General features: G+C 39.0%; 1 protein-coding gene across 11 annotated transcripts in view; it reads right to left on the bottom strand.

Annotated features, from left to right (window-relative positions):
* FRYL (FRY like transcription coactivator) overlaps nt 1-27,083 on the bottom strand; it is a 159,742-nt gene that overhangs the window by 116,085 nt on the left and 16,574 nt on the right. For 3 of the 11 annotated variants that reach the window (XM_074541516.1, XM_074541518.1, XM_074541517.1), the window contains exon 1: nt 18,300-18,908. The exons of 3 other annotated variants lie outside the window; for them this stretch is intronic. In XM_074541516.1, coding sequence (XP_074397617.1) covers nt 18,300-18,474 — 175 coding nt within the window. In that variant the 5' untranslated portion in view covers nt 18,475-18,908. Of the gene's footprint in view, nt 1-3,448; nt 3,609-18,299; nt 18,910-27,083 lie in introns of those variants that run through there. 5 more of the 11 variants (XM_026795289.2, XM_026795287.2, XM_074541524.1 and 2 more) reach the window with 4 other exon arrangements.

Below are 27,083 nucleotides of genomic sequence, written 5' to 3'. Positions count from 1 at the left end.
CCTGGCAGGACTTTGTTCCCAGGCTCACAAGTCTCAGTAACTTTGAAAATCCCTGTCACAAACCTTTATCAAAAAGAAGCCAAGGGCAACAACCTCAATGTAGCTTTGGCAGGGGCATTGTCAAAGTGCAGCCTTGTTCTCCTAACCAGCATAAGTTCTTGAGATATATGCATGACTTCTGAACCAAGCTGAGCAAGGTGGAATGGAAAATCTCACAAAGCACCTCCAAAACTGATTTATCTAGAAGAAGATAGGGATGAATTCAAGGACAGAGAAGCACCCACATGACAGGTGTACCCTTCTGTTTAGTCCCTTCTGTTTACCAGATACATACAGCACAACTGCAGCACAGCAACAGAAAGCTCTCTGATAGCTTTAAGAAAGACAGTACTTCCTATTAAAAAAAAAAAAATCCAGAAATAATTCTTTATTTCCAAACAGGACATGACTACTAATACAGTATATATTGGAAACAAAAAAAAACTTCTAATAAAGCAATAATGGATTGTACTTGTGCTTACTGGAAAGTCATTGTTCCTGTCCAGACTGTAAGCCCCAGAAATACATGCCTAGTTTTCATTAAAACTTGTGTCATATCTTACAGTAAGGTATTTATTACTTAATGCTTTTCACTGTAAGCAGCACCACATTTGGTTTTTGAACCCACATACTGCATTACTAAAAGCAATTCTCATGGCATCCAGACCTCCTTAACCTTAAATGAAGGTTTTTGTGGACAAAATATAAGAGCTTTCTTACACCAAGCAACATAAACAACAATCAAAATTAGTATTTTTCCTACAATTTAGGAACTCAGAAGAACCACTAGATAGACCACACATTGAAACTGCAATGGGCTAAACAACAGAATCCCATTGAGCACTGAGATACATGATCACAACTAGGATTCCTTAAATACTAAGGAGCCAAGCAGCCCCGAGGACAAGCAAGTATAAAGCTCCCAGTTACATTCACAACTTCAGTAAGGAATCCGTTCTTAAGCAAGAACATCCTCACTTCACTGCTGGATTAAAAGAACATTCCTGACTCCATTTAAAAAGAAGTAATGCCTGAAATTGTTGGCACAGAGATAGCATTCTGAAACTAGGCCGTATGAATGTCACTTCATTGTTGTTACTGAAAGAAAAAAGATCAACTACAATAAAACCTTAGCCAGCACTGCAACATTATGCCAGCTAAGCAAGCCCTTAACCAGACCCATGGAGCTTTACTGCCTTTCTGTTACACACTTATACACTCCCTGCAGATGCTTACTTTTACGTACATGGAAATGCATGCTAGCACACCCACTCCTTTTCTGACATCCTTCAGCATGTAAAAATTTAAAGTTATGATAAAAACTATAAAAAGTAGCATTTGCACCTAAAAATGTCATGAAAACATAGCAAAAACTTTTCTGAAGTAATTTCTTAGCATATGGATATTTCCTGAATTTCCAAGCTCATCCTCAAGGTAAATATTGTCTAATCCCTTGCTCTGCACATAGTGCATCACTTGAATAGAAAATGCTTTAGGAACAAAGCAAATGGCTTGCCCACTTCAGCTCAGCTCACTGAGGTTTGCATGTGAATCACAGTCCTTGGAGCCAGCACAGGCTGCACAGAGGGCTCTGCTCCCGGCCAGGCTGCACAGCGCCATCAGAATGCGACTCCCTCACGCTCACGGAGCGGACGTGCAGCTATGCTGGAATCACAGCCATTCCCACAAATGGGGTGACAATGCTGGGAAAAGTGAAATAAACCCCAGCTATCTCACCAGCACACACAGAAAATTGGTTTGTTGGTAGATGATCCAAGTGCCACTTCCTGATGAAGGAGTCAGAAAGATCTTACTCTGTGGGGCTTACATAACAGAGGGCATAAAGGAGAAAACATAGCACCATATATAACTGCTTCTCAGACAACCTTTTTATTATTATTACTCTCTATCTTAGTATTGTTACTCTGTCTTGTCACAGCTGACAATTATCTAGTCTGGAAGCTGCAATTTATCTCCTTATCTATGCAATGATATATCTAGTAGCAGACTAAATTTATTGTTACTGATTGTATCCTACGATTTACTTTAGTTTGGAAACAATATACATGAATCAACATTAAGGATTTTTAATCATTTTCATAAGATATTTTCAACTTCTACTATAAAATACTGGAAAAATTCTTCTGCTTATCTCTGTTGCAGCAAGCATGTTAATAACTACCAAGTACAATTACAAGGTATAATTTGGAACAGATACTGTTAATCTGCAAGACACAAATTAAACTAAAAAGCAAAACCTATAAGGAAAACCTGTTCTGAAATATGAATTGCTTTAACTTGTAAGACAATAGTCTAGAAGTTGTCAGTCTAAAACAAATTATAGCAGTTAACACAAAAAGCAGATCAGGTCTGAATGAGCTATTAGGAGAAACAAAGTATCTGCATATCTCCCAGCACTGATTAATACAGTGTATAATAAATAACTTGCTATTAATTCCTTCAAACAAGACAACGGAATATATACTACTGTATTGGGTAAAAATCCTAATGGAGCTATTTTGATGAAGTGTATGGTAAGTAGAAACTGCATCCCAGAACGTCTCAAGCAGCAATTAATGAAACAAAGCTGAGATACTGGTTACTTCCAGATCTTAACTTTTTTCATTTTCACATATACAAGAAACTTCAGACGTAGGAAATGCTCAGCTGACGTCCAATTACGTCATCTTTGTCACCTCCTGGCATCCTGTCATGAAGTTGCTGTGCTTACATTAGCAAAGCCTTGGACTCGGTGCGAGGCAGCTCGGGGCCCAGACCCTGCATTGAAGCGTGTGTGAAGGGGTGACGTGAGGACAGACGGCTTGTCTGAACCAAGAGCAGCATCCTTGCTTCACTGCTTCACTTCAGACAAGGAATCCTCCGAGAAACTCTCGTTTCAGGACATTTAGAAGATCAAAGTGGGCAGTTTTTGTAGGCACAATAATAGGTTTCAGGCACAAAAAACAATGCCCCCCTGTAAAATACACTGTCCAAGGGTGACTGAGCTCCAAAGGAGCATTTGGAGCTTGACAGAACTAAGACATCATCAGCATCCGGTAACTCTGCAGAGATGAGCATCTACCATCACTTCTCTTGGACAGCAAAGGGTGCAAAGAACTTTATCAGACTGAAATAACTGCAGTCTGAGAAAATAAAATAATAAACAAATATATACATACAAAATCTTTCATGAGAACTACAAAGCAGATAGCTCTCAGACTGGCTATGCCAAGTTGCACCAGCACACAGGACCATTAAAAGCCTGTTTTCTAAAAGGCAGTTTCACACGGCAACATGCAAAAAAAAGGGGGAAAGAAAAATAGAGGAAAAAAATCGCCAAAAAAGAAAATTAAAAAGGGATAAGATATCTGCTACACTACTGTGATTCCGGGTGCAGCAACATACTTACTGCTACTGCCGCTCCAGGATTTCAGCAGAGACTTAATGCTGATCTCGAAGAAGAGGGAGTCCTGCAGGCTGAGCATGGTGCGGGCAGGGCGGAGCGGGCGCCGGCCGCGCCGCCGCCTCCGCCAGCACCCGCGGGAGGGACGCGCCGGTGCCGGTGCCGCCGTGACGCAGGGCCCGGGGGGCGGCTCCTGCCGGCACCGAGCCCTCCGAGCCCCGCCCCGGGGCCGTTCCGCCTCCGGGGGATGCTCCCGGCCACACGGGCACAGCGACCGAGCGCCCCAGCCCTTGGCAGCCGAACGGAGCGACTCCTCGCAACTACAACCACAAGGGGCTATAAAAGGCCGCTTGTGCTTTTCCGAGTTTAAATAAACTTCCAACCGATCTGTTAAAATCGTGATGAATTAAACAAACCGCCCAGCGCTGCTCTGCGCAGTGCCAAAAGCCAATCAAGCCGTCTACGCTAAAAGATCATCAAAATCAAAGGAGGGGTGGCGGTACGGAGGATGGGAAATCACAAATGTGAAAAACAATCGCGGTGGAGGGCAGGAAGGCCGGTGGATGCCTGCAAAAGAGCCACAGCCAGCGGCAGTTCTGGGTGTCCCAGCCCCAGAAGAGTTCAAGGACAGGCTGGATGAAGCTCTGAGCAACCTGGTGCAGTGCTGCTATTGCAGGAGGCTGCAACTAGACTGGCTTTAAGGCCCCTTCCAGCCCAAATCCTTCTACGATTCAAACTCTCTGGAGTTTGGTTGGTGGTGGTTGTTTTCCTTAATGTCTTTTAAAGGACTTGAGCTGGGGTCTGTTTGGTTTGGGGTTTTTTTCCTTAGCGCCTTCTAAAGGACTTGACACAATTTTGGTATCTCTGATGGTTTACTCTGTCCAGTATCATCCCAAACGCTACAATGGAAAGTCTCTTAGAAGTTACAGTTCTGGGTTCCTAGGGATGCAATCCAACACTGATTAACTAAATCTGTTTTAAAGTGACATTTTTAAAAATCCACAGTTTTAAAACTGCTGCCCATACTAGGAGTAAACAAGCCATGAGGAGGAAATAACTAAACAAGCCATGAGGAGCAAATAACACCTGTGTACTCAGACAAATTAGATATCTGAAGTTGTAGGAAAGATTAAAGAACAGCGAACATCAAATACTTTTAAGGTTTGGGGTTTATTTGTGGTTTTGGTTTTGTTTGTTTGGGGCTTTTTTAATCTATATCCCTCACCCCACATAGACAAAAGAATTATCAATAACCAAGAGGTAACACAAACCAGTTGATGTAAAACTAAGTGGTTCTGAGTGACAGGTGTAACACAGCAGTAGAAGGACACTGGAGAATGAGTGGGACAAGCCTCTCACTGCACTAGGCTGGTTCAAGCAACAGCTGCTGTCATTCAGGAGATGAACAGTTTTATTAAGAGAGAGACCAGTAATCTCATTCAGTTTTCATAGATTAAAAATAATCCAAATTTCCCCATGCAAAAAATATTTTTCTGTAATTAGATAGTAAATTGCCGCCTATATCAAAATAGTACTTTTGCTCTTCCCAAACAGGTTACAGCAGAACATATATCCGCAGGATAACTCTCTGGGACTTCACATCCAACTTTCTCTCATAAGCTGTTTCAGGTAGTACTGCCCATGTATTAGGTAGTATTACATCATATTCCTTTTCATCACTCCTTTTATGAATACATTCAAAGTTACACTTCAATCATTCCTTTTTCCTCTTACTAAAGACATAGCAGAGGTTGTATTTTGTTATGGGTAGAATATAAAGGTCAGATTTTGAAGCTGGCTGATGAATTTCACCACTAATTTGAAAGACTGTATTAATTATGGTTGGTCTCTGACTGCCTTTAACACTGGGCTACAGAGACTTCCTCAAAGGAATCCTTGTTAACAGTGTGCATTCCAAAATCATGAGCCAACTCTCTCAGCACCTCAAAAATAATGACTTTTAAAAATACACTTTGGCTTCTTTGTAGTTGCCCTTTCCACCCCCCCTCAGCTTTTATTCTTTAAGTTATCAGTGCCAAAAACTTATTAAAAACAATCATCTCAGAAATTCCAAGAGATACAGTAAAACAACCCCACAAAAATACTGGTCTCCATGTTCCACCTTCTGTATTCCTGTTAAGAGACATTCAACAAACACAGAAGTTGTCAGTATTTCTGTAAAGTAGCAGTTCAAAATTAAATTATTATCAGGAAATCTTTTTCAAAATTTGCATTTATTTATGACATTGAGGTGTTTGGCCAGGCAAGTTACTCAGCCTTTCACCACAGCATCTGAGATTTTGTAGCACTGTTATTTATTCATAATATCAACTAAAGATCACAACACATTGGGTTTCCTCAAGGATACTTGCAATTGTAATTTTAAATTATTAACAGAAAAAATATTAGCCCATTAACAATTCCTAAGAAATGAGAATTGTATGTACCAAGAGTATCAGCTTCTCTAAAGACTTCAGTAGATGCATTGAAGACTAGGAATATATATTAGGAACCAAAATATTATGAAAAGAAAGATGTTCTTTTAATACTACATGAATATGTATGCTCTCATACATACATGAACAGACATAGAAACTTTCATTAAATGGACATCACTGATTTATTAGACTTAAAAATGGCTTTCACCAAGTATTTTCACAGTCCTCCCTTCCTCAAGAAAGGCAGAACCAAATTATCAGTACAAGTCCATTTCACAAGTGGAGTAATGGGTCTGTCAGTATCTTAGACCTATCATATACCATCAGCATCATGAGAGTTATCTCATTATACAACTGTGCACAAGCCCTCCAACAATTCTTTTTCCTCACAACTCAATTTAACTGCTTTATAACCAAAGGTGTGTAAATAACAATGACTGCCATACCACACCTCTTGGGTTTTGGTTTTCCTTTGAAACGATTTAATGAAATAACCTACCAAATATTACAATAAACAGAAGATTTCAGTATAAACCACAAAGTTTAAAATGTAACCTTTTCTTTTTAATCAAAACAAAACTAGTAAAAGCAGGAAAGAAAAACTATGGATTACAAGCTTCTGAATCTTGGACAAGCACAGACAAGGCTAATTCTTTGAGAAGAGCCCAACAAAACTCATAAGGCAGAGTTAAAAGATATCAACATCATATATTTCTAGAACAGTGTTAGAAAAATGACATTTACAACAAATATTTTTTTCCAGTTCCTGATTCTCAGAGAGGAACATGAAAGAGTCTTCTGGAAAGTACACTGTGTCTAAAACTGAGAGCAACAAGACCACTAAAAATACCTATCAGTGTGAGTACTTATAAAAAGTCTTCCGTAAGATTAATATTTTACTATTTTAGATAAACTGGAAAATAAAGCACTTGCATTTAAATATAAGCAAATAGCTTTCATCTGGAGCTGGTTCAATTAAGAAAAAAAAAATCCAAAAAAGAAAATATGAAATTGAGGATCTGTGCATAGTTTTATAAATAGGCTGAACATTAAACAATTCCAATAAATACACAGTTTATATACTGATCCCAGTATACCTTTTGATTCTGGATCAATTTCACTTCTAAAGGGAGCAGACTACTCTAAAGTCTGTTTTTGAGACTCTCAAGAGCCAAGGTGAGGTATGCATGAATAAGCACACTGGTATCAGTAAGCTGTTAAAAAACATGACAAGAATTGGACTGTGCAGTAAAGCAGAAGTGCTCAATCTGCAGACACAAGCTGTTTGTACTCTACTAAAGTGATTCATCCAAATGCCCAGTCCACACCATGCTTTCTGCTCTGATATGGAAAACTCTCAGTAAAGAGGATGGCCAGAAGCAAAATGCTCAAGCTGCTTCAGTGACCCAAGCCAGCAGATTCCAGGCTGGAAACAGACTGATACATTACAAGATTCATGCACTGTAAGCCCAGCTGCTCCAGGAAGCACTGCACTGGCATTTGTGGTACCACTCATCCACAGCACGCTTGACCTGCACAAGCAAAGCCCATTCAGCACTTCCACACATACCTTTGAGATGGAATTTTCAATACGTGTACAGTAAGCCCAGTCACAGGACAGGCAAGATTTGCCTTGAGTGTTTTAATAGCTGGAGGACCCAAGTAATTTAAGAGATCAGAAACTTTAGCACTGTAGATAGTACACATTACAGAACTTCTCTTTATTTGTAGCATTAGTTATTTAATAAAAATATTTCTGAAAGGATCATTATCCATATTAGGATCAATACATTTACCAGAAATGTGTATGCAAAGGCTATTTGCACAGCTTTGCTTTAATTCAAGAAACATCATGCCATTTTCTTGGAGATGCCCAGACACATTGCTGGCAACCACTCTGAACAAGGTACATCAAGTGCCATATGCATAATGCTGCTGCAGTACCTGCCAGAGATCTGGCCTGTGGCAAACACTGACACGCAAGACCAACAAAAATTATTCATACAATGCTGGTTTTGCTTCACCTCTACAGACTGCAAAGATAAGAGGGGTTTCATGACTGAAGACATGGTTGTACTTATTATCTTAAAAGAGCAATATTTAACTTTAAAAACTTTGCTTTTAAATGGCAAAGAAATAACACTTTATAAGTAATTAATTTGTGTTTCACAGGGAGCATTACAGATTTTTAGCTTCATTTCCTTTCCCCCTCCCTTCATTTGAAGTGTTGTTCCCCAGTTCTACAATAGCTTCATTTCTCTAGGACTCTAGAGAACACTCCGCCTCCCTCCCTCAAACCCCCAGTGCAGCTCTTGCTTTTTTCTAGTGGCATGGCCAAGATAACAGAATATGATTTTTCTACTTATCTCTCTGCAAAATAATTTAGATTATTTTCAATAAAGCATTCTGGCATTAACACTCAATTAAAAACCAAAGCTAAAGGCATTCTTTCCAGTTACAAAAAACATGCAGCTATACTTGCTTCTGTAAGTTCCTTTACAGTTTTCAACCCTACTACATTTATCTTCAGGATGATAAAGACCAGCAGAAAATACATTCAGAACTACAAATAATATTCCCCACTGAAAGTAAATGATCAAGTTTCTAGCTAGTTCTGGAAGAACAGTGAAGATACACATGCACACCCTCCTCACAGAACACCGTCTTTGAGTAGGATCAAAGAGGATATAGTTAATATTTAACTTTTCATTAAGTTAGCAATATCTAGGTTGAATAGTAAGTCTGCTGTAAATGGAAAAAAAAATAAAGGGAAAGAATCCCCCACAACTTTCAAAAGTAATCAAATAATGAAAATTCAAATCATTTTTAAGGTAGATAACAACAGCCTTATGAATTTTGTAAGAGTTTATAGTAAACAGATACCCAGTCCTTCCTGAAAATCTAGCTTTCCAGATCAGCAAACATTGTAAGACTACAAGGAAACAAATCAGAAATCAAAAGGTGAAACATTTCAAAAACCACAATAGGCTGTTCTGAGATGATATTTAACCAATCTCTTGCCAAAACAAAATGACACAGGTAAAGTGATACCCAAGCCTCAAGTTGCTACCACATCTCTTAAGTCTGACAAATCCAAGTTTCTCAATTGCCACAAGCAGCCCTGTAATTAAAATTCTGAGAAACACAGTGATTTATTCCCTTCTTAGACGCTAAATTTCAAACTTCAATGACTGCAATAAAACTTAAGACGTATAAAGCCCAATTAGGATGGTTCAATGTCAGACAACCTGCAATAACTGCTTAAGGCCTGATCTGTCCAATTCTGTACCGTGGCAGCCTCTTCAGCACAAACACACCCATGCACTGGGAACCAGCCCTCGGTTTTCACCAACTTTTTAAATGGAACCTGGAAACAGTTAAGGAGCTACACAGAAAATCCCTGCTTAGTTGCTGGGCGTTTAAATGGATAGAGTAAGGAAAGGCTTAACTCTGTTACCCTACAAGGCCTCAAGACAACTGCTACAAATCAGTTATGTTTCTATTTTTGTTGTTCCTCCCAAGCTGCTGGATGTCTCTGCCACTTTTACGGGAAACATCGTATTTACATTATGCAAGATCAGTTATTCCATCCCTATAGAGAGCATCTGGGGAAAAAAGAACACTGAGAGCTTATGATTCATCTGGGAAAACTTTAAAGAAGAAAAAGTTAAAGAAAAACACTACCTATAGGGATAAACTCAGCCCAGAAGCTGCAATCTATTAAGCCTCATGAGGGCAATAGTAGTTGGGCAGAAAATATTCTTGGCTGCAGATTACCATTAAACTCACAGAGCAGCTGCAGATCCTTGTGTGTGTGCTTGCCCTGTGCCTGGAGGTGAACTCCTGCCCTCCTCCCTCTGCCATTAGCAAAGCTGGGTGTTTGCTCCTGAGCCACTGTCACTGCAGACCACTCCTGCTCATACATTAAACACCAGAGAGCCCTGCACATGCAGACAGGTCTCATTCAGCCTCCTCTGCCACAGGGCACTTAACAGCAGGCAGAGGATGGGCAGTGGCACAGTGACAAGAGGGAGCTGCTGCAGGGGTCTCTGTAAAACCTCCTCACAATCACAGCTTACCAACTTACTCCACCACAGCTTCAATCCCCATGTAGGCAGCTCTGCACACACAGTATAAGGACTTGGACAGATGTACTTGAGAGTCAGGAAAAGGAAAGCAAGAAGGGGCAAGGCATGAACAGCCAATTTTCTCTTGAGGTTTCAACTCTTAAACCTGCCTTTCCTGATGTTTGTTACACAGGGCAGGAGCATATGGAGCTCGACCACCCCATATCAGAAATAAATTGAGTCATTACATTAACATGGCATTCTTCATAGTTGAACTTAACTGGCATATTTCTTTACTCCAAATCCAGAAAATATTTACAGCGCCTTTCTTTAGTGCTTTAGTTACCAGGATTTAAACAGGTGTTTTTAATGCTGAATTTTGCAGCTCTCCAATCTCTGTGAAACACATATTCTTGCAGGAACCTGAAGCATAAGTTAAAAACAGAGATGCTTTTAAGATTTAAAAAGCTAATTAAAAGGTAAAACATACATTGTTTTGCAAATCAGAAATAAAAGAATTCATGAGTGTCTTTTCTGAACCTTTATCTTGAGCAAGCATGCTGTTAAACTAAAGAAAAGCAGGAAAAGCAACACAAAAATCAGAAAGGGGGAGAACCAGAACTAGTAACAAACCCAAGGGCAGCTAAATGCAACAGTTAGATACTAAATACCTAACACACACTAAAACTTTACAAGGCCATGTTTGTCTGGAAGCTGTGCAAATATTTCACGACACAGAGTTCCTTTAAGTGCCATAGCTGGCGGACTAGAAGCCAGTGTCTGCCAGCAGCTGCACAGCCCAGCACTCCACCTGAAGCACGGCAGGCAGCTCTGCACCCACACACCCGCATCGGGCACAGCACATCCAACCAGAGCCATGGTGTCACCCACTGCAAGCCCTACTAATGACTGAGAAATGAACAGCTCAAATCAGGTGGTAAAAGCATGTTCACATAACATGGACAATGTGCTTTAGCTTCTTCTGTTCATTCAGCTGGCTCTCCCTATTTGTCAGTCATATTGTCTATTGATAGAGTATTTGCATGCTGCTCATTTTTCCCAGTAACTGATATGAACATGTCAATTATCCAAACATACAGTGTACCTAGAAACATCTAACTTCCTCAATACCTGGGTAAATTAACCTACTCTGAACAGCACCTTCCATGGAAATAGAATTTATGGAAACCCCAATCAACGAAGAAAAAACAGTTTTAAACTAACTCTAATAAACTGAAAACAACATACTAGATAAATATAATATTTTTATACAAGTTTTGAGTTTCTTTTATATGTATTACTGGTTTTCCTGTTTTAACTTAGAAAATACTTTGAAATTTAAAACATCCATCCTTCAGCAAGTCATCCTCTCAAAGAAACAACTGAGACAAAGCTCACACCAGTGCATTTTTAAAGATGCCACATGACACCAGACAGTTTAGAGTCATTCTCTAATATGACCATGCAACAGCATCCTGATGTTAAAGAGTATCTGAAGCTTATATTGCCACACTGGTCTTGTCAATGAGCACTGAAAGTATCCCAAGCAATCAGGGCCCACAACATGCCTGGCACTACAGATCTTTTTGGACTAATCAGCTAAAGAACTATCATTACTTATGTAGTATCACCCTACAATGGCATATTGCACAGCTCATTAAGTGAGGATACATCAAGTCCTGAACATCCAGAGCACATAATGAAAACCTGCTGCAGACAGAAACAACCTCTTGAGAAGGTTCCGCTGGTAAACTGACATGGCTTTCTGAAAGTTTTACTTGTCTTCTCAAAACAGTAGTGCATTTGGATTTCTCATAACAAATTCTTTCTTTCATAAATAAATACAAGCATCAAAAATGTACAAGCATGAGTCAAGAACCCTCCTGTCTGGGAGGGTGGTTCCTTGCTTAAAAGGGACCTTTTAGAACTTGGCTGGAGAACAAGAGGATGTGTGTCGAGTGAAACAGCCAACGTCACTAACACTGCTTCCCAAATCACAGCTACTCTGCAGTAGCATTTACTACCTGACACAACATACTCTTACTTGAAGAGCAACTAAAGGCTATTCAGTGTTAAGTTAGAGACACGAAAAATGACATTTACTGAAAATGGAAAGGCTTTCCAAAGTAGCCCTTGATAAAGAGGATGTAGTTGAAGTAGTAGTCTTTTTGCCCCAGTTTGGATCCACACAATAAAGGAACACATATAAAATTAGAACTCACAGGGTAAGAACCATCCTGTTACCAAAGAGCTTAGAACAAAAGCAACTAGCAACATAGAAGTTTATAAACAGAGACATAAAACAGTTAACAAATGCAGCCAACAGAAACTACCAACAGTCATCAAAAATATCAATTATTGAAAAATATCATATCAACTCTTCCACTTAAAATTCACATTTTCATTAGAAACAGAAAAACCATGCCTAAATGAGATTAACAGTAGTCTGATCACCTACAAACTAAAACTTTTCCATTTGAAACACAGACCTCTTTTCCAAGTGATAACTGACAAACTGTTTCACAATGTTCTAATTGTAACCTTTCTGTAACTTTAATCTGAATTGTTGGTATCACAAGCGTGGCATCTTCACATGAAGTTGCTGAATTAATCCTGCTAGTAAATACTATACAGACCTTTCAAATACATTCCTGAGCATTAGGGGGATATTAGTTGGGATTCTTTTAGCCCATAGATCAATTTTAATGTTTTAAAGGATAACAGTTTTTTACTTCAAAGAAAACAGCTCTTTAAAAATAAGCTGATACTTTTATTTTACATGCTATTCAGCCTTTTATATACCTTGGGATCACTAACAGACATTATTGACAGCAGATTAAGTTTTAAAATCTGTTCTATGTGCAAGATAGATACAAGTACAATTTGAAACAGGAACAACATGCTAAACTATTCTGTCTCTTTCAAAATGTCACTTCCAAAGCTTGTGGCCACCTTAGACAAAAAATTTAAAGAATATTTTTGTTTTTCTATTACCAGTATATTATAGATAGAACAGTTTTACAGTAGCAGATATTTTTGCGACAAGTTTCTCCACATCTTGTTGACTTCAGCAGCTTTTGTAAAATCTTCTGAAAACTTGTTTTTCTATGTTACGTTTTTTCACATTCCCCACACGTATCATGTCTCTCCCCCTCTCCTTCAACTCAAAAGCTTTATTTTTTCCCTCTCACAACTACCTTAAAAATAATTGTAGATTGGCAAGGTCAAGAGATGTTTGCTTAATTTACAATCCTCCCACTAAATTTTATCTGCATTATTTCAAAGAATTAGTCTGAAGATAACATTTCAATGAATATTTGCGGCTAAGTATTGTCCAATTTCACCTTTTTTTTCCCCTCAATAAACTGGAGATTTTATTCCTACTTTTCACCATACAATCTGCAGGACAAAGTCAAAAGAACAGAAAAACAAAGTCCAAACAGCAGGTTTACTGACATTCACTTCCTAGATTTGCTGTTGGTTATTTCTCACAGCATTCCAGTTTGCTGCCTGTCCACTGGAATTGAAAGGGAAGGGAGGTTTCCTCTGGTTTAGCATAGAATAGTCTCACCGAAGATAGATGTGCAACTGAAATACCAAAACTGAATATGCAAGACAACTACACAGGTGGAAGGGTACAATCTCCTGTTCACAGCACTGAGCCATTACATTGATTCAGCTGTCACATGAAAGCTCATACTAACACTACGTCTGAGAAAACCTTTAAAGTCCAGAAGATGCCTAAATGTGATACAAAGATAATACAGTAAGTGACCAATAACAATAAAAAAATTTATAAGCTCTTCACCATGTGTTAGAGGAAAACAAGTGAATTACCTCCTCACTATATACATATACTGCACACATTTACATAAATATACCCCACACAAGTAGTTGTTAAGTATGAAGAAATACTTCTAGATCCACCTTTGATTTGTTCTGATACACACCTTGTAGAAGCACTGAATTACAATTACTTCACCACTTTACTAAAATATATTCATTGTAAATTTCTGCACACATACTCTTCAGAAGAAACCCTGAGAAAAACTACAGCAGAAGTATATTAGGTACACAGTCAAGTATGCAATTTTAAAAGATCAGATCTTCAATAAAATAAAGATTATATTTGAGATGTGTCTGAAAACTAAACACAACTACAGTTGATTTTCTGTATTAATGGTAAAATAAAGAAGTCAGAAGTGTACCCTCTTGGCACTTGGGCTTACTTTTAAAAAGATTTGCTGGACCTTACTTCAGTTCTTTATTGACTCCATCTTAAGCTAATGCCTTACTTAAGAAACATTTACCCAGTGGTCATTTTATCTGCTTATAAGCAGTAATAATAAAATCTATCATGCCTGCACTTAAAATAAAACTCTGGAGAGATGCTTGTTTTTCCATTTATCTAAAATATTTAAGAGTTCATTTCCCACAAATCAATTAAACCAGAGGATATCCAAAAGGTGACTGCTACTTTTGGTGATGGTAGGACATCTAATGCTGTGCCATTACTGACCCAAAAGGCCCTTTCAGCAAGTTGATTCCCCTTGCCGATTCATTTCAAAAGTGCCCCTAATACACTGGAACATTTTCCACTGGCTTTGTGAAATTAATCAGCTCAGGGAAAAGCCACACCAGAACTCAGGAGAAGATGGGGAAGGCTGCACAGCTGTGAGTGAGATTGCCCTTTTCATTGACGGCAGGCTGTTAGATCAGCCTGATCCGCTTGTAAAACTGCACTCAAAAATCGAACCAAAATCTCCTTTCCCTCCCTTCTGTTGCAAAGGGCTTCAAAGCACAGATTCCAAAAGCCCTTAGGAGAGGTTCACTTTTTATTTCTTATGGAAAATATACACAGAACAATTTCCTGGGGCATTACTCAAACAAAACAATGTTATCTGCAGTGATAAGAAAACAAGGAGAGAGGTTAGAGGCTTTTATGCAAATACTATTCTGGATCCCAAACAGCATTATGGAGCAGTCTTTAAACACGAGCCAGCAGAGATTGTGGGGGCAGCCATGGCACTGAGCTGCACACCAACCCCTCCAGTCTTTTCTAACCAAAACTCTGTACTTGGCTACAGAAATTGACTTTTATTTCATGTATAAACACGAAGTCCCAGGTGTACAGGGCTGATTATGGAGGCAATGGGAGCTGAATATGCCCTGCAGAGCTGCTGATATTACAGGTTACACAGTGCTCACAGGTACTGAATGTGTATCCAGGCCCTGCTGCTGACCCCCAAGGCAGCCACAGCTCTGTTACTTTACCACCAAAGACCACACTCCTGATGGAATGTATGTTTACTCTCCTAGCAGAAGCACTTGAAGTGAAGAATGTTTTCCACACACAGAAATAACATGGGGGCTGTGAGCAGTGAGAATACTCACATCACTGAAAAAATCAACATCTCATCCACAATTCTTGCAGATTTGACTTACACAGCTGGCCATTAAGACAGTTCACAGTGCTAGCTACCCTGCCTTGTAACACAGTGAGAGCACAGAGCTGCAACAGGAGGGCACATCTCACACACCACAGGCACAGCTGCCATTTGCCAGTTCACCCGGGGCAGCCCTGGCATTGCCCTTCTTTAATGCCACAATCTGAAACTTCCATGCTCAACTTTGCATGTTTCACTTGGATTGTAGATTTTTTTGAAACAAATTTTTACAACTGAGAACATGTAGTCTTAAACAGTACAGCAAATTTTAAAAAACTGCCTGTTTCTTTACTAACCTCTATTAAGCATTGTGATGCATCCAGTCATATACAAACACTTCAACAAGTTGGTTGTGGTTTTCTTCTACAATTATGCTAATCTTATACATCTAAAAAGACATTTCTGAAGACTTCTAAAATACACTTGAAACCATTCTGATGGAAACTACATATTTTAAAAGATGTATCACAGAACATATATTTGTAAGGTCCTATTTTCAGCTTTAAAACAAAGTATATACTGAGTAAATATTTTGACAGCTGATAGGATAAATATTTATTAACCAACAAAAACAAAAAATTTCACCACCCAAATTTCTCACAAAAGTTTAGGTCAGCTAGACACAAACCCAACTAGCTCGTATTATAAAAATAACAGTTTAGGATTTCAGTGCCAGGAATAGGCTTTTTTTGCTTGGTCTGTCTGTTGGAGAACTTCTAAAATATGGTTATACTTAAAAATAATTGTCAGGCTCAGAATTTAACCTAAATTCTCACCAAAACAAAACAAAAAATCTTAAACAGCAGCAATGAGGAACAGAAAGTAAAAAGAAAAAAATAATAAACACCACTTACTCTCAAATTCAAACACAGTAATAGGACAAACCACCTTGGCTTTAAAAAACTATTGAGCTCCTCAAATTCTATGGTACATTAACACCACATCTGCCAACAACAAGCAAGTAAATGTTCACAATATTTTTTTCAAATAATTCTATTGTCTTATTACCTGTTTGGTCAGCACCTGCCTTCTGCAGCATACCCAACTGGTAAACACAGTAGTTCTTTTGCTCTATTCCAGCAGAGCAGCTCATTCCATTACCAAGATACAAAAATAGAAATAAGCAGATAATTTAAAGAGGATTCAGCTACTATCTGCTATTGTAAAAGCATGATCCCAGAACAGACTCTAAGTCTTCATTTCGTAAATGATGACATCACACTATTAAACAATATTAGTCAGGCACTGCTGGTTTCCACAAAATCACTCCTAACAGCCACCATTTGGCCCATATTTAGGGATCAAGAGAGGTAAATTCATCTTGAACAGTCAGAGTAGTTTATTCTATGTTTATTATTCTCATTTGCTCAAACTATCAACAAAACACTGAACAAAGATGAATCTATCTGTTTTACTTAATCAGCCTACAGCATTTTCTTTTAACTTGACACAAAGACAATTCTATTTCTTCTGATGTTATAACATGTGGAAAAAATACTAATTAAATTGAGAGCTATAAAGAAATTAGAATGTAGCACAAAAGCAGAATTGGTGAGATATACCTATGGAGATATTAAATTCACAGTGATATCCAACTATAAACTCCAGGGCTGTTGTACAGCATTCCAAGTTAAATGAGGCTAAAAAACCTTTGCCATCACACACCATGGGCTTCTGATCAGTTTTCAAGTATACAGGCAGCCACAACACTTTATTCTGTAGGCAGCCTTCAATAACCCACAGCATTAGAACATCAACTTCTTGTAATTTGCTGTGCACAGAAACAACTTGTTTAAAACATCAGAACTGTCCCTGTTTTCCTCAGCTGCCGATTTTACTCAACCTGATGCACTAAAAAAAGTGGTTCATGTAACAATCAGAAAGGCTAAGAGACATCTTTCCAAGGAAATCCTTTTCTCCACCACCACCACAAGCCTAATTCCCTAAGGTTGTAAATTCATCACCCAGTAAGACAGATGAATGTCTCCATCTCCCACCACTGCAGGTAGACAGGAAAAAATTTGCAGGTAAGGAAAAAAATTTAAAAGCCATACTAATTCTTGAAAATATCCAGCCACACAGTGAAGGGCAAAAACTACATCTGACAGCCAGCAGAATCCAAGACCATAAAGGCTCAAGACTGCACTATTTTAGCTGAAGGCAAAAAGAAAAAAAAAGTAAAACTGAATTTTCCATTACCACCCAGCTGTACTATCTGAAAAAGGAACATGAACTAAGTCTACTTTTTATTAGCACAATACACTAATATTTAGCCACTAACACATAGTAAAAAAATTTTTTAAAAGAAATCATATAAGCAACCTTACCCATGTTCTTGAGGTTAAAAATTCTCTACACAATATCCATATCCTTACTTATTTACATAATATGTTTACTAAAAATGCGCAAACTTCAAAACACTAAAAAAGTGAAACATACTGTTTTGAGACAAAAAAACCACTCAAAAGGAAAGCCTTTGAAAACTTAGGGGATCAAAAGACAGGGAGAGAAAAGATGACACAGAACTCACATCGTGCACTACAGTCACAGATCTCTGTGCAGCACACTTCTGTCTAGACAACTTAGTGCCTAATTTTATGTACATTACAGTTTAAAAACTTAAACATATTCTTATCCCAGAAAGAGGAGTGGGGAAAAGCTACACAGGCATGCAAAGACAAGAAGTCCTGAAATTAGAAATCCTGAAAAATTGCTTCCACATAGGTCACTAACAAAGGATAATGCGTCAGTGATAAAATAGTTCTAAAGCTCAAGACACCACAGTCATAGGAACTCTGATAAAAAGGCCTTTCATAATCAAATTTGTCAATTGAACAAAATATTCATGATCTGAAGGAAGAGCTTAGCAATCAGTTTCCACCAGGTTGACGACATGGATACATACAGCAATCAGGATGTAAAGCATGTGTCTCCTCATCTTCATCTATTGTCTGTCCTAATGAAAACAGCCTGACCCGTCTCATCTTCAGCAGCCTCGGAGAGTTCTCGCGGGCTGGACTCCCAACATCCAGAACATCTCCAGAAGCAGCAGTGGGAACAATTTTTTTCAGGAATTCCATTTTTACATGCCCTCTGTGTTCTCAGCAGTTATGCTCCACTTCACAGAGCGTGGCTCCCACATCAACTTCCTTGAGCACAGAGGTGGACTTCTTCTGGTGATGTCAAACCTGGGTGGTGCCAGCAGCACGTCAGCTGCCAGCCAGCTGCTCCAGGGCAGATTCTAAAGACATTTCACTGTGGGGACTGATAAGAAAACCAAACACCACCAAGCCTATATATTAACCAACGCAGGCTAAACTGCACGCCAAGGAGACACTACTTAGCACTGCTAAAGTTGTAAGCCCTAAGAAAATTTGCACAGAATTTGCAAACTCATATCTGACAGAGTTCAATAGCTCTTCGTTTTCATGAAGTGCACAGAGAGCGTTCTTCTGTACTTGAAAGATAACACTTATCATTCAGAAAGTCTAGGCACTTGGTTTTTAAAGCTGGTGTATAACATCACCATTCACATTCTCACATAGTTTTAGCCACTAACTACAAAAATACTAACTTTTATTATATTTATGTGCTTTTTGCAGGGACTCTGGTGCTATTTTTACCACTTAAAATATTCGCACCACCTTCCAGAAAACTACAAGTACAGAAATAACCTGTCTCTTGTCCAAACATCCACTTTATCCCTAGGGCTACTTCTCCATACATGCCTGGTTTAGCTGAATTTTTGGGTTTTATTTTGGGAAGTTTAAATGTTGTTTTATATTTAGCTTAAAGAAGCCAGAAAGATGACTTGCATTTGGAGAAGAAAGTTCAAGGACAAAAAAAAAAAATTATCATAGAAGAAGAACATTCCTTAAGGCTTTCTACAATTGGGAATGTGTAATTGTTTGATTTACACACATTCTTTTATCTACTACACTTAGAGTGGAGATAGTCAGACACTGTACTAGGCAATATTCCTACCTCATTTACTGCTGCAGACTGTGCACACTGCTCAGAGGAAATACACTAAATACTCACTCCAAACATCTCAGTGGCAGCCTGCATGATTCTGTTGTTTTTATGAAGGCAGCAGTGTCCAAAACATTGCTGAATGCATGCAACACAACTATCCAAACTACACATGAAGCATAGTACACTTCTATACTTTCCTCAAAAGAAGGTATTTAATCTGAAATTCACTACTGTTTAGCTCTTAAAAAGAAAACAGAAGTCTATGAAAGGTATGCAGCATAACATGTTTCAGGTCTCAGAGTTTCAGCTGCATGCTGACAAGGGGCTGCTCAACTGGATTAAGTTGTCAGTCTTACTCAACTGCCACATATGTTGTTCAGAATGCCACAACTTGAAAAAGTTGGTACAAGTGCATTAAAGCTGGCACCTAAGATATTTTTTCAAGTTCTATATAGACTGAAAATGTCTTTTCTATTCAATTCTGCATTAAAATTCCCAGATAACCAGGTGAGTCCAAATTCCCCTAGTAAATGAATATAAACATCTACACAATTTTTTCCTTGTAAATGAATACAAAATTCTGACCTTATGATAAGAGACATATTGCAAGAATACCACTTCCTGCAGGGAGATCAAGCAGAAAATTCCCCCTAAAATGATTTTATTCACAGTTTTACCCACAATACAAAAAGAAAATACAGAGAAAGAGGTTTATGCATTTTCAGAACAATAATAAAGATATCACAAAGACAATTTGTGATTACAAGAGATCATGAGTCATTACAAGCTCAAGGCATCATTTATTCATAATAGCATTATTTTCTATAGAATTCCTTTTTTTGCCCTTGAAATCTTGCCACAAAGCTACTTTGCAGTTTCTTTGCATTTGGGAGCAATTCAGATACTTCCATGAGACTGAGAATGGTTCCAACTATCCATCTGCCAAACTGGAGTTTGCAGATGGGGCAGCCAGATCCTTCCCTTTGTACCCATCTTAACCACCCTCTGAAAGGCTCAGACGAGGAACCAAGGTGCTGTTAACCACAGTAGGGAGATTTTATTATGTGTGTGGACTCAGGGTGGAGTCAACATGTCAAGTTTAAGTACCTAGTGAACCACTTAACATTAAGTGTACAAGGTGTGACATTTTACACAACATGTGGCATATGTAAGTTAATAATGAATTTAAAAAACAATTAGGTGTTGAAGCTATATTTTTTGCAAAATAAGAAAACAATAGCCTTACAAGTAATAGGACACATAAAACACAAGCAATAAAAATCACCCTCCAGACACATAATCATATTTCAAGATTAAACCTGATAAACTAATAAAGCTTATACAAAACAGATGTACCAAAAAGCTTTTGACTGATTTTTCCTTCAGGGTGGTTTTTGACTCTTAGGAGTCAAAAAGAACATCAAGAAGTTTTCTACAGAAGATAGCTGGGGATACACACACATATATTTGTATATGGGTGGCTGGAGGTTAACTCCAGGATATCCATGCTTCACTACATTCTATGTAAAAAGTATTTTATAAAAAATAAAGGCAAGATACAAGGTTTATGTTTTTGCCTTGGTATATCATTTCACATATACTCCTTACTCACATTTGCTGTTACCATCTTCTTAAACAGTACAATGTACAATTGTGGGTTCTATACAACCTAAGCAAGTTTTACAGACTTTCAGTGTAAAACATATCAGAAGTCTTACAATTGTTATACCTAAATTCATGTTTAAACAAATCCAAAACAGGCAACGCTAAGCCTTATTCAATAAATTTTAACAGAATAAGAAGAATTTTTAATTCTTATTCTGTAACCTCTAAACAAAAAGAGTTTTAAAAATAGAAGACCTGCTTTAAAAATGTTATATGCATTACAGCAAGTTCCTTGATGTGTTTTCACATACATTCCACTTTGGTTACACTCAATGGATGACTGATTTTGCACTGAAGTGCCTGCTGAAGTCATTCAGGCTTCCCCTTCCACAGTTCTTGATGTTTGTGTCACTAGCTGGCAAGATAACATTTCAGCTCTGCACCTCTCACCAACAGGAGTCCACATTAGCAGAAGGGATTGCAAACAGATCATGAAACATGCACAAGTAGAATACTGGGAGACCCAGTGAGTGGATGATCACTGGGTCTCCTCAGAGCACTGTCTCCTTGGATTAGACCTTTCAGAACAGAAATAGCCAAGCTGTTTGGCAGGGGTGCATAGAAAGCCCTGTACATGGGAATTCCTCTGAAGCAGGTGAACCTGCTGATGGAGAACATCCCAAGAATGAGAAATACTGAAAAAACAAAACACAGTCAATGAAAGAAAGATCCATGCGAGAAAAAACTACTTGGAAGTGACTTGAATTCACATGTGCAGAGAATTCCTAGAATTAGCAATAATAATAATATAAAAGACAATAATAATAATAGTCAAAGACAATTATAAATCAGACAAGATACTGGGAAGTACAATTTTGGAAGGCTGCCTAGAGGGCCTATAGCCTACCACAAACAACACATCATTTGACAGGTCCGAGCATCATTTGACATTCAGAGCAAGCATGCATTGCAACCCTACAGCTTTGCAACACAAAATGTTTGCAGAACTACCCCATTGTGCCAGAGAAACGCCAGCCCTACCAGCTGTGGGAGAGGGGGCAGAGGTTTCATTTATACTTACGGCGTAAGGCGGCAGAGGGTGCTGGAGGGCGGGGAAAGCGCGGTGCCCCGCTCCCGGCGGGATCTCTCCGGCAGCCCCGCACCCCCGCTCCCGGCGGGCTTTGCCCGCAGCGCCCCCGCGCGGCCCGAGGCCGGACCCCGCTCCGCCTGGCCCGACTGCCGGCGCGGCCCTCGGCCCTCACAGCGGGCTGGGTTCAACTTGTCAGGGCCGCGCAGACCGCCCTGGCACAGGAAACAGAACTGCGCCCGATTTCACGGGCCCCCGTAGAGTGCAACAAGTTCAGGGGAGTTTGCTTAGCTCGGTGGGAACGCGTGTTCCAAAATACAGCCGTGTTAAGGAAACTCCCTGTCCGCCCATCCGGGAGCCGCTCTGCCAGCCACCCTGGCACCCCCTGAGCTGGGATTAAGGCCCCTTCACAGCTGCACGCCCCACACAGTCAGACGAGATTTCCCTGTAGGCTCTATCCCAGGGCTCCCACAGCAGAGTTTCAGACGTCCAGATCCTTAAAATAATTTAAAGTAATGTAATAATTAAATCACAAAATAACAGCTGGAGCTGGGGCCCCAGAGGAGGGACCTCGAGCAAAGGAACCCCCTGAGCATTTGCACCCTCACAGTGCGGGCGCAGGGATGCCTGGGGTCCCCCAGCTGAGTCCTCCACTGCCTGTCTCAGGGTCCGGTGCCCTGGCTGGCACCACGTCCCCTTCGCTGTGCACAGGGTCACCAACTCACATTCTCTTGCCTCAGGCTCCTGGCTCCACAGAGCTCAGCCTGGAGCTGTACACTGAGCCACGTGTGAGGAATGTATTCCTCAAGTGCCATGCTGGCAATATGGCCATCAGTACAGCCACGCTGGCAAAGGACACAGCTGGAGGCATTCCTGTGCCAGCATAGTGGAAGTTCACACTGCAAACCTTGGTAGTTCAAAGGTCTTTTCCAACCTAAACGATTCTATGATCTCCCCTTTGGGTAAACACTGCTGTGGGGGTAGGCACATCTATTGGCTCACAGACCCTGTGCTTCCTCCCAGCTTTTCAGCCACAGGACACCGTTAACCAGACAGAACAACACGTTTGGGATACAGAGTAGACAAGGTTGGCTGATGAGGCGATTAGGCAAAGGGTTTCTTGCAAAACCAGTCTCATGGAAGGATGAGATGGTAAGGTTGTTACATCCAATGCCATCACATCAAAAGCCATTTTAATTCTAGTTACAATGTCTTTTATATATTTCTTACCCAATCAAGTACTTCCACAAAGCTCACTAGCATCTTCATAAACCAATCATTAATTGTTTTACATGATTCTGCCACAATGCATCTCTTTTTATCCAATCATGTAACTCTACTTACTGCTGTATCTTCTACTTTTTACCAACTCTGTAACAAGTTTCATTACTAGCCTTTAAAATTTTCTACTATCTCGGTTAGCATATTTATTGCTTACGTGAGGCATATTTCTACTTATATTTCTAAATATGCTTAAAACATATTTCTGCTTAAACTACAAATCTTTATTCTTACTTTGTGTCTCTTTCACTTTTCTTTTCTAAACCTTCAAGCCTTCTCCAAGGTCTTAGGTCAAACATTGTATCAATCTCCATCTCTGAGCTTGTATGCTCGAGGCTTTGGGAGCTCTCTGTGCCTGTATTTCCCACAATGACACAGCCAAAAAAAAAAAAAAGCCAAGAAAAAACCACCAACACTCCCCCGCAAAAAAAAAAACCAACACCCCTCCAAAACAAGAACCTACAAAGCACAGCTATCCTTCCTGCTGGAACACTGGTACTGGAGGCATCACCAAAGGAGTTTTAACAGTAAAGACCCAGCAGCATAAGAAAGGGTGCAAGTTCTGCCTTTTGAAAGAGTGAGCGGGCCAAGTGATGCAAAGTGATCTCTGTTTGCACCTCTTCAGGAAACATTAATATTCCTTGAGATTAAGGGTATTAACTATGCATCCCATACTGAACAAAGCATATAAAACATATTAAACATAGCATTAGTGTGCACCAAATAAACATCACTGTTTTCACCAGCTTCCTCATTTCAACCTGACATCACTGTTTGCTTCCACTGTCATGTGAAAGCAAATCTGCTAAAAAAAATAAATATTTAGGAGAAAAACCCAAGTACAGGAAGTGTCTTCTTGATGCTTAGAAGAAAAGACAAATTTGTAAGACTATTTGTAATAGTTTGTCATCATCAATGGAAAAAATCTACTCTTAAAAAAAAAATTATGATGCAAGATACACAACTGAAAGCAGAATAAAACAGCAGAGCTACAAATCCAGCCTACAGGTATAAATTAACAGACCTACATTAAACTCATGAGGGGTAGTGGGCACTGGACATCCATGTTTTATATCAGCTAGGCAAGTAGTAGGACACTCAATTTCACACAAAAGCCTGCATGGGGTAGGGAAGACAAACCCTGTTTCTTACCCTGTATATGCTGCATTTTTTTTTTAAATGGCAAGCCTTTTTGCTTTAGAACTACAACTGTCACATAGTTTTGAACAAAGAACATGGCCTAGGAAAACACACACTGTTTTCTTTCTGTGTGTATCTGTCATGTTGTGGTGTTGCCCCATCTCTTGGCGGTTTGCACTAACCGCTTGTAAGGACCTAATATATTTAAAGGAATCAACTTGCCATGTCTATTTCAAACTTCAAAAATATATTTAAGAGACCATCCTTCATATATGTTACACTCAACTTTACAGTTAATTCCTAAGCTACTTGGCATTAATGGTTTCCTTGGTTCTGTTGAACTAATGTTATTTCACAGAAAAACCCAACCAGGGACAAATCAATGTACAATTTTGCAATACACTCTCTCTATATCAGTGCAAACTTGTTTTAGCTATTATTTTGCATACAAAATACTTATAAATTAAGCCATTTAACCTTTCTATAGTTTTGGTTTACTGCTTTAATGTAAAAATGTAAATAGTTTCAGTTATCACTTTTCTTAGACACACCTAGCTGTTTTCTGAGAAATGAAAGAAACAGACAACAGTCAGTTTCTTGTAAAGTTTCACTTTTCTTTCAGTCACTTAGGCTGTATTTATTTGCTTTAAATGGGGCTGGAGATCCTTTCGGAGCAAGTTGTGGGGCTTTTTCTTTGGAAGGTTGCAAATTTCCGGGAATGATTTGAGGGGGAGGTTTCAGAGTTTAGCTTTGATTGTCTAGCATGAGACTGAAAAAAAAACACAAACATCTGTCAAAATATATCCATCAGCAGTTGAACATAAAACTGTTGTGTTCACTGACTGAATACTGTATGAGTCTGTTGAACAGAAAAGTCCCCAAATTCTTACCATTTATGTATTAAATAACTGTTCTTATCTTGAGGTCACATGCAAGAATACAATGCTTTCCTGAACTCATTAGGAGTTCCTGAGAAGAGCAAGGTATTGTCTACCCCACAGCTCCTACAATGCTCAGTCAGGCTTCCTGTTGCTAACCCCTTGCTTGTTCCAAGTACTGATATATTGCACAACATCTTCCAAACTATGCAGCGTAACCTGAACCATACCCATTTCCATGCAAGTAGAAACAGCAAGAGAAGACATCATTACACAATCCCATAACAATAGAAGTGGCCAGACCTTTTTTCTTATAAAATAAACAAAGTGAATGATGACAATCTTGATGTTGATATCTCTATATAAAGAACATTAAAATAAGAAACATTTTAAAACCAAAGGTTCACTGCCAGGACAACAACGGTAATATTGCTGTAAAATTGGATCTCTAAGGAATTGAGACCTGAAAACTTTTACCAAAAGTTTTTTAGAGTGCTCTACAGAAAAACAAGAGTTGCCAATTGTTAATACATAGAGCAGCCAGAAGAGACAGTAAGTAATAATCAGAGACGAAGCACATGTGTATTTCCAGAATTACTCAAGAACAGTGAGTCAACATGTATTTCTTAAACAAATATTTGGGCTATTTAGTTGTTTTTCACAGCATTGTCACAGTCTCTGTAAAGAGTTTCTCTAGCACTAATAAAAGTACACATGTGTAGAAGAATTTCCTCATGCTTGAATGGCCAACTTTTAAAATCATGTTGAAAGCATAAAAGTCAAACAGCATGGGAATCTATATTCCACTGTTCAAAATAACCATCATTCCAACCCCAAAACTGCATACAGAACACTTTTCTTGCTTCCCTTACCAAGCCTAACCGAACTGCAGTTCATTGCTTAAAATTTCATACAAGGCACACATGGACCTGGGGGAACTACCATTATTCTTTTTTTCACTGTGATTTTTCTCAAAAGCTTCTATTTCTTGAAAAAATAAAACATGCTTAGTGAGTTCATAGGATAAGCTCTGTTTACAATAGCAATGAAAAATCTCTCAATGCCTACATGAAATACAGGTTCAGTCTCAGTTTGCACCCATCCCATCTATTTTAGCCCTTCTCTTGCAAAATTACCTGGGTTCTTGAAACATGGCCACAGAGAGTTTAATCTACACGGCAAAACAGAAAGTAGAAACTCATATTCAATCTACTTGGAGGAAAACCCAACCTACCTGGGTGGCTGCATTCACTTGTCCATTCATGTGGACTGACATGCTCAAGTCTCTACAAATTTTGGCTCTGTTATACAGACCATACACTAAAACTCTGAAACTCTATATACATTGCATGAATATAACATATGTATCAGTACAAGTATTTAATATGCTTCCTTTAGGTGTTGTCTCAGCAAATGGGCTGGACTGTGAATGGAAACATCTGCATTCCTGTCTTAAGGAGGAGGAAAAATGAGTAGCAGGAACCAAAACACCAGATAATGCAGAGAATGCTCCCAGTAGAATTCCACATGGGCCTATGGGCACGGCAGTATTGTAGCTTTAGATACATAAACATTTACAAAGCATCATTCATGTTTAATGTAAAACAAGAAAAGAGGCAGAGAATTTGCACTTTTACAATTTCTATAAAGGAAAGAGAATGGGTATCGTTTAGATTTGGCAAGGTTTTGGTTTCAGGGCTTTGAGCACAGGAGAGGAAATTCT

The sequence above is a fragment of the Zonotrichia albicollis genome, chromosome 5, assembly GCF_047830755.1.
Source record: "Zonotrichia albicollis isolate bZonAlb1 chromosome 5, bZonAlb1.hap1, whole genome shotgun sequence".
NCBI classification, from domain to species: Eukaryota; Metazoa; Chordata; class Aves; order Passeriformes; family Passerellidae; genus Zonotrichia; species Zonotrichia albicollis.
Note: the sequence above shows the minus strand (reverse complement) of the source record. Positions and strands in the feature narration are given on the sequence as shown.